The sequence below is a fragment of the Oryctolagus cuniculus genome, chromosome 17 (assembly GCF_964237555.1).
Source record: "Oryctolagus cuniculus chromosome 17, mOryCun1.1, whole genome shotgun sequence".
NCBI lineage: Eukaryota > Metazoa > Chordata > Mammalia > Lagomorpha > Leporidae > Oryctolagus > Oryctolagus cuniculus.
In genome coordinates, this window is record NC_091448.1 from 63,074,151 (window position 1) to 63,090,419 (window position 16,269).

The 16,269-nt window shown below is 43.8% G+C and overlaps 1 protein-coding gene across 1 annotated transcript in view; it reads left to right on the forward strand.

Moving 5' to 3' along the window:
• Window positions 1-16,269, forward strand: part of LOC103347337 (leucine-rich repeat-containing protein 37A3) — a 36,817-nt gene that overhangs the window by 9,451 nt on the left and 11,097 nt on the right. Inside the window, 4 exon segments of the mRNA XM_070061599.1 lie at window positions 1,508-1,579; window positions 2,194-2,274; window positions 10,625-10,696; window positions 11,244-11,318. Coding sequence (XP_069917700.1) covers window positions 1,508-1,579; window positions 2,194-2,274; window positions 10,625-10,696; window positions 11,244-11,318 — 300 coding nt within the window.

Here is a 16,269-nt window from a genome sequence, read left to right on the forward strand (position 1 = left end):
ACACTTTGCCTAGTACTGGAGACACATAAATGAGTAAGACAGGATCCCACCTTCCCAAGAGCTCACAATCTTGCAGGGGAAACAAATACACAAGCTCAAACCAATACCCAATAAGCACTATGTAGCTGACAGAGTGCTGCAGAGGGACCAGGGAATAATAAAACCACACTGCTTTTTAAAAATTCACTTTTCCTTCTTCTACCTACTCAACCATTCCTTCATTTAATAAACACCTGAGTCTATTTCCATGAGTCAGTTTTAAACATAGTGGGCAATGTAGATGAGCAAGGCCGAATCCATGCTTTCAAGAAGTTTATGCTCTGGGGAAATGGAAGGCACAAGTAACGATATCAAAAGAAATGGATATAGAGTCCAGACGAGGGAGAAGACTTTGGGCTGGGTCAGGGACGATGGAACCAGGGAGCAATGCCAGTTGAACAGGACTTCCAAGGGGGCAGTGGGCATCATCAGACGTCTTGGAGAGAATATCGTGGGAGAAAGGGAAAACATGGAAGCTTCTGAGGCACAGAGATGCAGGGAAAGCTGGAGGGTGAAGCCAGGTCTTCCAGGCCTTTGAATGCTGAGCAAGAGTCACCACGGGGAACCATGCTGTCACAGCAGTGCTCTAAAACAGACTTGAGCTTGCACCACAGTTACCTGGGGCTCTGAACCCTACCCCCACAGTAACTGCCTGAGTCGGTCTAGAACAGGGCTGAGAATCTGCCTCTTCTGTAAGCACCTAGTGATATTGGCCTCGGAGAGTCACTTAGGGCAAGTCCCACTGGTGACTGCGCGTGGGACAGGTGAGAGAAGGAGATTCTAGAGATGGAGCCACCAACAGATGAGTTGCAGGTGAAAAGTGAGGGTCAAATTGTAATCAGTGGAAGTAAGAGTCCTCTACCACCAAGAGTGTTTTCAAGTGGGAATCCAGTGTCATGCTGTTTTCTGACGGTTCTATCATGGCTTTCATGGACTATCAAGCAACAAGCAACAAATAAATTTCCTTTAGTATGACAGAAAGTGTAATTCTGAATCAGTTCAAAATAATGAATTAATTAGAGAACCAATTTCATTTCAAATGATTCAAAAGGGCATCTTTTTTTCTGGTATTGAATGAAGTTAGAAAACTAGGACTAAACCAGGAAAGATGTGAAAATGTGAGAATTCTTTGGAATATTAGACATTAAAAATGGAGATGACAGCTTTGCTCCTTGTTTCAAATGGATGAAGACTATGAAAGTTCATCTAATCAATTCTGCACTCAGGAAAGTTTACCACCACAATCTATCAAGATCTATAGTTGTGTATGTCATTGATGAAGGTTCTAACAGTGAGACTATTAGGAGAGGTTGTAAGAAGGGGTAGTATCTCCAGAGGGTCAAATACAAGTCCAAAGCTTTACAGTTTAGGTAAAAACTGCATATCCAACATTATCAAATGCAAATTTTATTATCCCCACTGACTATATAGGTAATAGCTAACCAAGGCAATGTTTTCCTTTTCCTAGAGATTTATCCTGCAATAAAATAGAGTTTATCGAAAGACGTGCATTTGAGTCACTCCCTTTTTTGCAGTCTATGTAAGTTACAATTTCATCACATTTGGAATTTTAATAAATCTTCACTGTTCACCTTGAAATAGGGTTAAGATTCTACTTTACATTTGTAGTAGAAGGTTGCTAAAATTCTGTAACAGGTCCTTTTCCTCTCTAGCAAAAATACTATCAGGTACAAAAGTCAGAGTGAATCCCACAGAGCAGGGCTTCTCAGCCAACATGATTTTGCATTCAGGTAACAGCTTGCAGCCCTGCACGTGCTGCTGACACTGCGTGAGCTAAGCCCAGCCTGCTGTTAAGCCACTTACTATGTACAGGACAAACCTCCACAAGAAAAGCATTATCGAGTCCAAAATGTCAATAGCATTCAAGTTGTGAAACTCTGTTCCAGAGAAGTAAAGATCACACAGTACAAGTATGTCATGTAATATGAAAATAATATGATGAAATTTAATGTAAATGTGCAAGTATAATTCAGAAACCAAATCTTCCAGTACCAGTAAATTCTTTAGTGTGTAGATAAAATGTGGAAGTATTGTTTCATCTATAAAAATTAGAATCACTCCTGAAAGAAGAGTATTCTGAAAATATTTCTTTTTTTCTTCTTCATTCTCTTTCACTCGTGTCTTTTTTTGTAGAAATCTTGGTTGCAATTTACTGACAGAACTGAGCTTTGGGACATTTCAGGCGTGGCATGGAATGCAGTTTTTGCACAATGTGTAAGTGCAATAGATGATGAATACATATTTAAAAACCATTTGTGTATAAAAATGGTATATAGTTATGCTTATCTGGGTATTAAGCCCTGTATATAAACTCTGCAAAGAAGGTCTTCATTTCCATTTTTTTTTTCCAAAAATCTAACACAAAGTACTCTGGGAGAAAAAGGTTCTGGTGCTTTCTCAGGGTTACCTGCTTTTAAATCCTAATGCAAAAATAATTCCTGGGACCCAGCCAAAGGGCACATCTCTCCCCATCACCCACCCAGATCATAAGCTTTTTCCAAAATGTATTTAGCTCTCAATTTATAAATTATCTGTGGATACTAATAACTTTTGAAATAGGAAGAAGTGGCATATATGTTAAACTGTAGTGTTAAAAAAATAAGAAAATACACTGCTCTAGCCTAATCCCACATATTTTGTCCTGACTAAACTGCAACAGAAAGTGAGTTTTATTCACTTTCAACTCAACAATTCTGTGATGTTCAATGGCCCAAGGGAATATTAGATTCAAGATACAGATTCTCCACTAAACCTGATGTTGAAAGACTATCCACCTGTTCTGTGGTTCAGAATCCCAGCCAAACACAATTCATTCTGGTTATGAGGGAAGGTTTTAGGATGTGTTGGGGATGGACCAACAGTGCCTGCAGATCTTGAGGAAGAACACTGAGAGTCTGTTTTTACTTCACCCACACACCGGGAGCTGGTTCCTGGAGCCCCAACACCAAGTGGTTTTGGTAGCATCAGCAAAAATGGCCTCAACATATATCATTCCATTAGATTCCCTCCTAAGGGGCCGAGTTCCAGTACAGCTTTCTGTAGACAACACAGGGAGAAAATCTGTGGAATCACAGTGGATGAAAAGTAATGAATTCATTTAAGAACATTCACTGAGTGCCAGGCCCACCGAGTGCCAGGTGCTGTATTAAGTGCTGGGGGTACAAACTGGAACAGGACAGAAGCTTTGTCTCCAGAGACTTTCATGCCAGCAGGGGGAAGTTGGACATTGATGGGAAAATGAGTGACAGCCATGCTAGCATCTGTGCAGCAAGGCCAGAGAGTTGAGCTGAAAAAGTAGGAGCAGAGCTAGGGATGGCGTACAGTGCATGAGGCACCAGTTCATTTATCTCAAGTTTCTGTGTCCATCTTAAGCCAAAGAAAAAAAGCATTTGCTTCATGGTGATGCAAAAACCAGAGCTAGCTGGTATTGGAAACTAATCCTCTTATCATGCGATCTGAACATATCTAACTCATGGTTGCTTCAAAAATTGGCACAATGGCTGTAATACACCAAGTGTGTGTTGGGAGCGGGTCTCCTTTATTTGGGGACATATTCTTTTATTAGACAAATCTGCTTCAAGGAAACTTTTGCTATCCCCGTTGCCCCAGGAAGACACCAGTGATCTTATGACCAAAGATGAGGGTTTTTAAAGTGAAAACAATGCTGTTCACTGCATTACAGAGTCCAGAAAAGAGTGCCAGCTGAGCTGGATTCATCATGAACTGGAGCCTAAGCTTCAAGGCTTTACGCTTGCACGTGCCCCTTCCAAGGTCCTGGGAGGGGCTGGAGCAATTTTTATATTCATAATTCTGCATGTTTCATTATAAGGGATTCCCCAAATTAGGTTAGGCTCATGCTCAGCAAAATCTGCATTCACCCTTACTTTGCATGTACTACATGCAGCCCAGTAAACATTCTTCTGAATGAAGTCTCTGTGTAAAACAGCAGTGTGGTAGGATCAATCTATTGTGAATATGAAATCTACCTCAAAGACATGCCAAGAGCTTACCAGTGACATAACATTCTTTGAATAGTAATACTCATCAAATCTTTCAGTGAAATCAGAAATGAAATATATTATGGAAAATCAGCAGTAATTGATAATTCTAAACATTAAGTATACTTTATTTCTTCTGCTTCATTCATTTATGTCGCTCCCCCTCTTCGTGGAGGAACGACACAGGACCCTGCATTGTTCTTTCGTCTGCTCGGCCCTCCCCAGGTTTGCTGCTGGTTCTTCCCAGGTTGGCTACCGTCCCTTCCACCTCCGTGGAAGGGCGGTTCCCCCTGCCGCTTTCCCCACTTCTGCGGGGGAGCGGCACACCGCCGGCTGGCTCTCTCGGGGGCTGCACAGGTGTTCCTTCAGATAGATGTTCCTGGTGCATGTTGTCTCTCTCCTCCTTTATAGTCCTCTTCCACCAATCCCAACTCTGCTACCCACACGCCGAGTACGCTGCTCTCCTCCAATCAGGAGCAGCTCCTGCAGCTTGTCAAGTTGGTGAAAGGCAGCTGGGTAGAAGCTGTTTGCTCCTCTCCCAGCACCATATTGTGGGAGAGCAGATGCATAGAATAAGTCTTAATTCCAGTAACTTAGTCTAGTCCGAGTTGCTCCCAGTTGCTCCCCACAGATCCCCCTTTCTTTTTATTTTTGGCGTTGATACGCGCCTGTCTTTGGTGCCCCGCAGCACACACACTGCTCTGCTTGCTAGAGTTGCCCACAGGTGCTTACAAGCCCTACCAATCAGGCAAACTGAATCCGGGTCCTCTCTTCGCCATGTTGTGAGGAGGTTTTTAGGCGCTGATGCGTGCCTGTGTTCGGTGCCCTGCAGCGCATGCTCTGCTCTGCTAGAACTGCCTGCAGGTGCTTACAAGCCCTACCAATCAGGCAAACCGAATCCAAGCCTTCTCATTGCCGTATTGTGGGGAGACTTATTGATGTTAATTCGTGCCTGTCTTCGGTGACCTGCAGCGCATAAGCTGCTAGCTGCCTGCAGGTGCTTATCGTCTTACTAATCAGGCAGACCGAATCCAAGCTCTCTCATTGCCGTGTTGTGGGGAGGCCTTATTTTTCTCTATTTCTCTACCTCCGGGCATTCCTATTTCTCCTATTTTACTTCTATCTGCCAGCATTCCTATTTCTCTCATTTTACTTCTAAACTTGTTTCTCTTATCCCCGCGGTTTCCCGGCGCCCGCCCCGAGGCTGCTTCTCGGCGCCTCCCCCGCGGCGGCTTCCCGGCTCTGCGCGGCTTCCCGGGGCCCGCCCTGCGGTGGCTTCCCGGCTCTGCGCAGCTTACCGGCTTCTATTCGCACCCCGTGCGCTCTCCCCGTTTGTGCCCCGCGCGCTCTCTCTGCGCGTGGCGGCTTCCGCGAGTCACACAGCCCAGCTCACGTTTCCGCCACCGGCATTCAGTCCAAGTTCCCCAGGCTAACCTGGTGAATTCAACCTAGCTCACGTCTGCGCCCCCCAGTTTGGCTTCCCGTCTTTTGCTCCCCGGGCTAATCTGACGGATTCCAACCTGGCGGCCCACGTCTCTGCCTCTGGTTCCAGATTTTCGCCTTTTGCTCCCCGGGCTGACTTGAAGAATTCCAAGCTAGCTTACGTCTCCGCTTCAGCCTGCCCCCCCGCGGCTTCATCCTCCCTAACATTTTTCTCTACCCGGTATGTTTCCTAACTTTTCTTCCAACAACAATCCCCTCTCATTTCTCCTGGCTTTTCCCCACAGTCCGTATCCGAGTCTAAGTTTCTTCTAGGTTTCACTTTCGCTTTCAACCTGCAGTCCGTATCTGAGTCTAAGTTTCTTCTTGCTTTCACTTTAAATCCTAACTTCTTTCCCACAGTCCGTATCCGAGTCTATGCCTAGGCTTTCAATAGCTTCTTCCGGCACCTTTTCCATCCGGCTTTTCCCTAGGTTCTTTGCTAGTCTCTCTCTCCGGTATTTTCCCACTTCTTCCCGTTTCTTCCCTCTTCTTCCCTCCTAGGTTTCCTATCCGAGTCACGGCACCATTATGTCGCTCCCCCTCTTCGTGGAGGAACGACACAGGACCCTGCATTGTTCTTTCGTCTGCTCAGCCCTCCCCAGGTTTGCTGCTGGTTCTTCCCGGGTTGGCTACCGTCCCTTCCACCTCCGTGGAAGGGCGGTTCCCCCTGCCGCTTTCCCCACTTCTGCGGGGGAGCGGCACACCGCCGGCCGGCTCTCTCGGGGGCTGCACAGGTGTTCCTTCAGATAGATGTTCCTGGTGCATGTTGTCTCTCTCCTCCTTTATAGTCCTCTTCCACCAATCCCAACTCTGCTACCCACACGCCGAGTACGCTGCTCTCCTCCAATCAGGAGCAGCTCCTGCAGCTTGTCAAGTTGGTGAAAGGCAGCTGGGTAGAAGCTGTTTGCTCCTCTCCCAGCGCCATATTGTGGGAGAGCAGATGCATAGAATAAGTCTTAATTCCAGTAACTTAGTCTAGTCCGAGTTGCTCCCCACACATGTACATTAAGTCTTAACTCATTGGCTTCTTTCTAAAAATTGTTTTAGTCACTTCATTGGTCCTCACAAAACAAGTTTCATAGTTTAGTAGTGGAAGGACTCTAGAGTGTAGAGAGGGGCTCCCTTATCCAGACAGAGCACATCCACATGCTCACTCGTCTGTTACTCACAAGCACTGTGGGTGACTAGGAGGAGAGTCCAGGCTTTCTCCCTCCTCAGATATTCGCCCCACTGTTGACACTGTAGGTGAGCTGGGTGTGGTCGTACACTGAAGTTCAGCCATGGGCATAGCCTCCTTCAGGCAAGCTGTGGATACACCTGCATTTGCACACTGCTGGCACAGTCCTCCCTCTGTGGTGTGTCCTGGAATCCAAACAGCATCTCCCCAAACTCAGAGAGAGGCATAAACCTTACAGATGAAGAGAACAACTCAGGTCTGCCCTTTGGGGGTGTTTTGTAAGGGTTCACAAGTTTTCACATTGTCACTTCCTGCAACTATTACACTTTTCTTCTCATAATTTTTTCATCTGCACCATATTCTCATCTGTGTGGCAAGAGGTCTTCTTTTCTCTTAAGGTAATTCTTCCTCTGCACCGTATGCTTCTCTTAAAGTATTCTCTTCATTGGCTTTAGGGTTTTTTTGTTCTTTTACTTTTTTCTTTAAGATTTATTCATTTATTTGAAAGTCAGAGACACGGCTGGTGCTGTGGCACAGCAGATTAAAGCCCTGGCCTGAAGCGCCAGCATCCCATATAGGTGCCGGTTTGAGACCTGGATGCTCCACTTCCAATCCAGCTCTCTGCTATGGCCTGGGAAAGCAGTGGAAGATGGCCCAAGATTCTGACAGCTCACTGGGATGCACTTTGGAGAGGCTCAGCTTCATTCTGCATGCTCATCTCCATTCATTTTCTTTTTTTTCTTTCTTTTTTTTTTTACAGGCAGAGTGGACAGTGAGAGAGAGAGACAGAGAGAAAGGTCTTCCTTTGCCGTTGGTTCACCCTCCAATGGCCGCCGCGGCCAGCGCACTGCGGCCGGCGCACCGCGCTGATCCGGTGGCAGGAGCCAGGAGCCAGGTGCTTTTCCTGGTCTCTCATGGGGTGCAGGGCCCAAGCACCTGGGCCATCCTCCACTGCACTCCCTGGCCACAGCAGAGAGCTGGCCTGGAAGAGGGGCAACCTGGACAGAATCTGGCGCCCTGACCGGGACTAGAACCCGGTGTGCCGGCGCCGCTAGGCGGAGGATTAGCCTAGTGAGCCACGGCGCCGGCCCTCATCTCCATTCATTTTCATTCTCTCTCTCTCTCTCTCTCTCTCTCTCTCTCTCTCTCTCTCCCCCTCCCTCCCTCCTTCCCTCCCTCTGTCCCTCTGTCCCTCTATCCCTCTATCCCTCTCCCTCACTCTCTCTCATACTGGGCATACAGGCTATTTTTTTGGGAGAGTTTGAGGTTTTTTTGTTGTTGTTGCTCATTTTACACATACTTCTCTTTTCTTATTATAATTCCTGATTTGGTTCAAATGTAGACAAAATAACTTAGACAAAGTTCAAACATTATCCAACATTCACATGGTTACATATGACTTTGAGTATGCAAGTAATACATCTCATAATTTTAAAAAATTTTGAGAAGCAACAAATCAAAAATAAAATTAATCCACAATCCAAAAACCTAAACCCAAATGTTGCTAAGACATCAGTCTATTCCTAAAGCAGATGTTTCTTTTTTTTAACTTTTATTTAATAAATATACATTTCCAATGTACAACTTCTGGATTATAGTGGCTTTTTCCCCCCATAACCTCCCTCCCACCTGCAGTCATCCCATCTCCCATTCCCTTTCTCATCCCATTCTTCATCAAGATTCATTCTCAATTCTCTTTATATACAGAAGATCAACTTAGTATATACTAAGTAAAGATTTCAGCAGTTCGCACCCACACAGAAACACAAAGTATAAAGTATTGTTTGAGTACTAGTTATACCATTAATTCACATAGTACCACACATTAAGGACAGAGATCCTACATGGGGAGTAAGTGCACAGTGACTCCTGTTGTTGATTTAACAATTGACACTCTTATTTATGACGTCAGTTATCACCCGAGGCTCTTGTCATAAGCTGCCAAGCCTATTTTTAAGGCTACCACTGAGCTTGCCAGGGAGGAACTGTCTAGGGCAAGTTAAATACACAAAACCCACACAAATCTCACTATTCTTAGAGAAAGTCAGCCAATTTTCTTGAGTAAATGCCCCACAGGTGGCTGCAAGCCTTTGGTTAAATTTCCAGAATTATCAAAAACTTGATTCTGACCACTTTTACCATTTTGTTGTTCCCTTTATGAAGGGATACATTTTCAAATGTTCTCACTCCACTGTTTACATAGGTTTCCACTGATGTCACCTACAACATGCTTTTAAATCTCTAGTCTCAATGACTCTGAGCTAAATATCTAATCGTGGGATAAGATTAGGGAAAAGGAATAAAAAGAGAAACTAATTTTCATGAGCGCTATCCTGAGAAGGTTGATGAAATTTTCAAAGTACTTCTATATTTAGTCATCTCAAGCTTCAGATTAAAGTGACAAATATTTGGACCCTTTTCTGCACACATATTAGACACAGTCTGGGGCAGGACTGAGCTCCAGCTCCAGCTTTGCTTCTTACAAGTGCAGTGACCTACAACAAGTTACACAGCCTCTGTGACTCAGCACAATATATATCACAATAGGCTACTGGGGTACAATACCTATCACAGAGGTTACTGGGAACATCCAGTGTTGAATGCTGAACACAGATGCTTGGCAGCCCAATCAATATCATCTGTAAGAATTATTATTTTCACAGTCTGTAACAGTACAGTACGTTTTTGAGTAGAGTTAAACTAAAGGCAGTTTTTTTTACCTGTTTTTGTTTTTGTTTGCTTGCTTTAAAAACTTTAAAAATCTATTACAGCATTTAGGAATGAAATTTCCCACAACACGAATTTATTCATTGTATTGGTATGGAAACAAAATGTGATTTCTTTACTCAACAAATATTTATTAACCATGCAGTAAATTTCAGGCACTATGCCACACACAGGCATAACAAAGACAATAACATATGTTCCCTGCCCTCAAGGGGCTAACAGGCCAGGAGACTGACAGGCCAACAAGCAACGTAACAAAGACTGTGATGTGATGTGATGCAATGTGACGTGATGTGATGTGATGATCAGTGTGATGTGATGTGACGTGATGATGTGATGTGATGTGATGTGATGTGATGTGACGTGATGATGTGGTGTGATGTGATGTGATGTGATGTGATGATGTGTGATGCGAAATGAGAACACCAGTGGAAGAATGTGACAAGAGTATGGCTTTGACGTGGGTTCTTTTTCCATCAACTAAATGAATTAAGTCATGGCTTGTTTAAAATTTCTAAAGATGAAAGGCAAGCACCTTGAATTATGGAGAACACAGGATTAGTGTTTCCTACACAAAAAAGGGCTTCCCTATCAGTGTGGTCACTTCTATACATCTTTCTTTTTTAAGACACAGACAGCTCCCGTCCACTAGTTCACTTCCCAAATACCTGCAATGGCTCGGGCGAGGCTAGGCCAGGCCCAGGCTGAAGCTGGAAACCAGAAACCAGTCCACGTCTCCAAGTAGGCAGCAAAGAATCAACCAATTGAGCCATCACCACTGCCTCCCAGGGTCTGCATTAACAGGAAGTTGCAATTAGAAGCTGGAACTGGGAATCAAACCCAGGCATCTGATTTGAGACGTAGGTATCCCAATCTGGGTGTTAATTGCTAGGCAAAACACTGGCTCCACTTCTAAGGCTTTTCACCTAAAAAGTTCTTTTGCATACTTTTTGTTTATTATGCATTTTTTTGTATCTTTTCTCTTTCTCTTCTCCATTCATCCTCTAAGAGACATAGGTAGTTCCCAAAGAACAAGTGCTTTTTGAATTCTAAGGGTGATTTATAAGTACACAGAAAGTAATTTTAAGCCTAAAATGTCTACACAAAAAAGAATATAATTTCTCATACAATCTTGTGCTTATTGAAAGGCCAATAACTTTAATTCCATTGCATTTTTCAGAAATCTCAATCGTAATCCTCTGAAAAACGTTGAAGATTCGTATCTTTTTAAACTGCCAGCATTAAAATATCTGTAAGTATTAAACTAATCCTTTTTTATTTTCATCAAACATTAAATATTTGAGATTGAGGCTAAAAAGTCATGATTTTAAATTAGGTTACTGAAAAAAAAATAGGTTACTGAAAAAAAGTTATTGACTGAGGCAAGAACTGAGAAAGAATTTATCATGGGAAAGACAGCTGGCAGAGGGAGACAGTGTTACATGCAAATACATGTTAGGAATACCATCTATCCCAAGCAAAGAGGTATAGATGTAAATTTTTTAAAGAAAAAAATAAGAATTAAAAGAGGTCAATGTAGTATAAAATGAAAAATAAGACAATGGCAGAAAAAGGTGTAGGTTCCACTCTTCAATGCCAAGGTCATTAATCTGATGATGCAAATAGTAAAGTCATTTCAACCAGGGCTTTCTGGAACTGTCTCCATGACAAACTCTTGAGCTGTCTTGCTTTATAGAGAAGCCAAAACTGATGTAACCACATCTTCCTGAAACAACCTTTTTAAAGACAGATCTTTTTATTGAGGTCCATACCATGAATGTTTGGGCTTTCTCCTTCAGAGACTTGGGAACAACACAAGTACCACTTACCACAGTTGAGAACATCCTCATGATGACTCTTCAATTGGAAAACCTGTAAGTTATCTTTTTCTTAGGTTTATTTCCATGTAAGTCTGTAGACTTGTTTTCTTAAGTCAGGCTTATGGAGGTATAATTTTTATGTATTTCAATTCACACTGTAAAGTTTGCTGAGTTTTGGCAAACACGTGGTTATGTAACCACCACCAAATTCCTGATGTAGAACATTTCTATCAACCCAAAAAGGTCCCTCATGGTCCTTTCCAATCAATCGTCTCCTCCCATCCCCAGACCCAGGCCCTGCAAACCACTCATCCTGTTTCTATTCTTGTAGTTTTTCCTTCCACAGTGTCTTATAAGCAAAATCATGTAGTAAGTGTAGCCTCTTGTGTCTGGCTCCTTTACTCAGCATAATCCTTTAGAGATTAAACTACTATTCATGTTGCTGCCTCTACCTATTGCTAAGTAATATTCCAATTGTGTAGTTACACCAGTTTATCCATTTCATCAGCTTATAGAACTGTGTTTTCCAACTTTTTGCAATTATAAATAAAGCCACTAACAGCACTCACATGGAGGTCTGTGAGTGGATATGTGTCTTCATTTCTTTGGTGTAAAGATCTAGGGGTAGGACAGTTCATTACCTACTAAGTGTATATTGAACTGTTTAACACACAGCTAAACTGTTTGCCAAGTAGCTGCTGCAGTCTGCACTCTCACCAACAATGTTCGAGAGTGGCAGTTGCAACATGTGTTGTCCCAGTCCTCAGATTTCAACTTTTTTAACAAACATTTAGAAACTGGACATTGTGGCACAGCATTAAGATACCACTTGGGGGGCCAGCACCATGGCTTACTTGGCTAATCCTCCACCTGTGGCACCGGCATCCCATATGGGCACCAGGTTCTAGTCCCAGCTGCTGCTCTTCCAATCTAGCTCTCTGCTGTGGCCCGGGAAGGCAGTGGAGGATGGCCCAAGTGCTTGGACCCTGCACCCGCATGGGAGACCAGGAGGAAGCACCTGGCTCCTGGCTTCAGTTCGGCGCAGCTCCGGCGGTAGCGGCCATTTGGGGGGTGATTGGGAGGTGAACCAATGGAAGGAAGACCTTTCTCTATGTCTCTCCCTCTCACTGTCTAACTCTACATGTCAAATAAATAAATAAATAAATAAATAAATAAATAAATAAGATACCACTTGGGATGCCTACATCCCGTATCAGAGTGCCAAGTTTGAGTCCCAGCTACTCTGCTTCCAGCTAATGTGCACCCTGGGAGGTAGCCGATGGTAACTCAAGTATTCTGGTCTCTGCCACCCATGTAGGAGACCCACACATTGAGACCTATGTCCTTGGCATAGTCCTGGCCCAACCCTGGCTGTTATCAGCATTTGGGGAAGTGAACCAGCAGATGGAAGGTCAATCAATCAATCTCTTTCTTTCTCTCTCTCTCTCTCTCTCTCTCTCTCTCGTTCTTTCAAATAAGTTAAAAAATAAAACTTTTTTTAATGTAGCTCTTCTGCCAGTAGATAAATAGTGGAATCTCTATATGTTTTTTTAGTATTTAAAAATAGTTACTAGAGAGTCAATCAGTTCTCTCACCAAATGCCACCAAGACCAGCATTGGGCTGAAGCTGGAATTGACAGCTGGGAATTCAACCCAGATCTCCCATGTAGGTGGCAGGAACCCCAGTTACTCAACCAAAGAAAGGCAGAAGAACTATATTAGCAGGAAGCTGGAATCAGGAACCAGAGAGAAGAATCAAATGCAAGTGCTCAAATGCGGGACTCAGTCATCCTAACGCTGGCACCTTGGGTACACTCACTGCAGTTTAAACTTAGACTTCTCTACTAACTGACGATACTGTTGTGCAAATATCTTTACCAAGTGTCTATTCAAATCTGTTCCCATGTAGTAATTTGATGGTAATCTTAGGGAGTTTTAAGAGTGTTTTATATGCTCTGGGTATGAGTACTTTCTCTCAGATGTATGTTTAGTAAATATCTTCTCTCTGGTTGTGAGTTATCATTTCACTCTACTAAGTGTACCTTCTGAAGAGTAGAAGTTAATTTTTTTTTTAATGTTGATGAGCCTATAGCAACTTTTATCTTGTATGGTTTGTCCTTTTATTGTGCCTTTCCTGAAAAAAATCTTTCAAATAACCCATTGTCTAATCTAAAGTTACAGAGATTTTCTCCTGTTTTCTTGTAGAAACTGTAGAGTTACATTTAGGTCCATGATCCTTTCTAGTTAATTTTCATGCAGAGTTTGAAGTATCTCAAGTTTTGAAGTTTTAAAAAGGATTTCCTTAGAGCCCTATTCTGACATTTTACCATAAACTCACTGCAACTTCCATTGTGACCTCCCCCCTGCCAATTGGACAAGCTAAACAGAAACTATGATAAGGCTAGTTGAGCGGACTCCACAAGATAAGAATGGGGAAAGGCCTCTCACAGCATACCCTGCCCTAATCACTTCTGTCAGATCACCTCCTTGACTAACGTTCCCACATCATCAAGTCCACTGGTTTCTGCTCTAGCCTCCTCTTCCTCAACCTTGGGCAGCATCTGCCACAGTGGATCCTCCCAGGTCAGTGAGAGGCCTTCCTCTCCAAAGAGTCAAAGCTCTCATCATCAACAAGCTTTCTCAGTTAGCCAAGGCTGTGGTGTTCTAGCTGCTTTTTTTCATACTTGACCATCAGTGGACAGGAAAAGTGCTAGCATTTTCTGGAGCCATGTGCAACCAAGGCTATAAAAACCTGAAAGCAATTGTTACACTGGAGTTCATTATTGGAAGTCCTCAGGAGTTTAGACAAAGCAGGCCAGCTCACTTGTGTCGTGACTCATAAGCGATGGTCCTTAATGCATTCTTAAAGACTTACTTATTTATTCGAAAGGCAGAAATACATGTAGGGTTTTTTTTTTTTTTTTTTTTTTTTTTGCCAGAGTGTTTTGGCTTTCCATGCCTGTAATACTCTCATGGGCTTTTCAGCTAGATCCGTGTGCCTTAAGGGCTGATTCTGAGGCCAGAGTGCTGTTTAGGACATCTGCCATTCTATGGGTCTGCTGTGTATCTCACTTCCCATGCTGGATCGTTCTCTCCCTTTTTTATTCTATCAGCTAGTATTTGCAGACACTAGTCTTGTTTATGTGCTCCCTTTGGCTCTTAGTCCTATCATTATGATCAATTTGAACAGAAATTGATCACCGGAACTAGTGAGATGGCATTGGTACATGCCACCTTGATGGGATTGAATTGGAATCCCCTGGTATGTTTCTATGTGGGTGCAAACTGTTGAAATCTTTACTTAATATATGCTAAACTGATCTTCTGTATATAAAGAGAATTGAAAATGAATCTTGATGTGAATGGAAGGGGGGAGGGAGAGGGAAAGGGGAGGGTTGCGGGTGGGAGGGAAGTTATGGGGGGGGAGCCATTGTAATCCATAAGCTGTACTTTGGAAATTTATATTCATTAAATAAAAGTTAAAAAAAGAAGAAAAAAGAAATGCAGAAATACAGAGAGAGAGAAAGATCTTCCATCTGCTGGTTCCTAGCTCAAAAGACCACAACAGCCAGGGCTTGGCCAGGCCAAAGTCAGGAGTCGGAGCTTATTCTGAATCATGTGGGAGCAGGAGCCCAAGCACTTGGACCATCCTCTGCTGCTTTCCCAAGTGCATTAGCAGGGAGCTGGACCAGAAGCGGAGCAGCTGGGACTTGAACCAGTGCCTATAAGGGATGCTGACACTGCAGGTGAAGGCTTAACCTGCTACAGCACAGCGCTGGCCCCTTTATTGCATATTAATGTGCAATGGTCTTTAATACTTAAATATTATCTAGTAAGAATAAGTTATACCTCAGGTCATTAGCAATTTCAAAAGATTTTCCAATATTTTTTAAAATTTTATTTATTTATTTGACAGATAAGAGTTATAGACAGTGAGAGAGAGACACAGAGAAAAAAGCCTTCCGATGGTTCACTCCCCAAATGGCCACAATGGCTGGAGCTGCACTGATCGAAGCCAGGAGCCAGGTGCTTCTTTCCAGTCTCCCATGCGGGTGCAGGGCCCAAGGACTTGGGCCATCTTCCACTGCTTTCCCAGGCCATAGCAGAGAGCTGGATCAAAAGCAGAGCAGCTGGCACTAGAACCAGTGCCCATATGAGATGCCGGTGCTGCAGGTGAAGGATTAACCTACTGCACCATGGTGCCGGCCCCAGATTTGCCAATATTTTTGAAAATAATGATTTGGGGCCCAGCGCTGTGGTATAGTGGGCTGTCTCCACCTGCGGTGCCAGCATCCCATATGGGCACCAGATCCAGTCCTGGCTTCTCCTTTTCTGATCCATCTCTCTGCTATGGCCTGGGAAAGCAGTAGATGACCTAAGTGCTTGAGCTTCTGCACCTGCATGGGAGACCCGGAAGAAGCTCCTGGCTCCTGGCTTCAGATTGGCCCAGCTCTGGCCATTGAGGCCATTTGGGACGTGAACCAGCTTAAGATGGAAGATCTTTGTCTCTGTCTCTCCCTTTCTGTGTTTGTAACTCTACCTCTCAAATAAATAAAAATCTTCTAAAAAATAAATATTTTATCACTGACATCATCCCTAGTGCATCCATTTTAGTAAGCAGCAAAACTACAACATTCTCTATGCAAGATGCAGTGTTCCTGCCAGAAATGGTCCCTAGTGGGGCTGGTGTTGTGGCATAAGGTGAAGTTGTCTGTGATGCTGGCATCCCATATGGGAGTGCCAGTTCAAGTCCCAGCTGCTCCACTTCCCATCCAGCTCCTTGCTAATGAACCTGGGAAAGCAGCACAGGATGACCAAAGTGCTTGACCCCCTGCCACCCAGGAGAGACCTGAATATAGTTCCTGGCTCCTGGCTCCTGGCTCCTGACTTCAACCCAGCCCAACCCCAGCTGCGGTGGCCATTTGGGGCATGAACCAGTGGCTGGAAGACTTATTCACGTTCATTCTTTCTCTCTCTCTCCCTCCCTCTCCCTCTCCCTCCACTC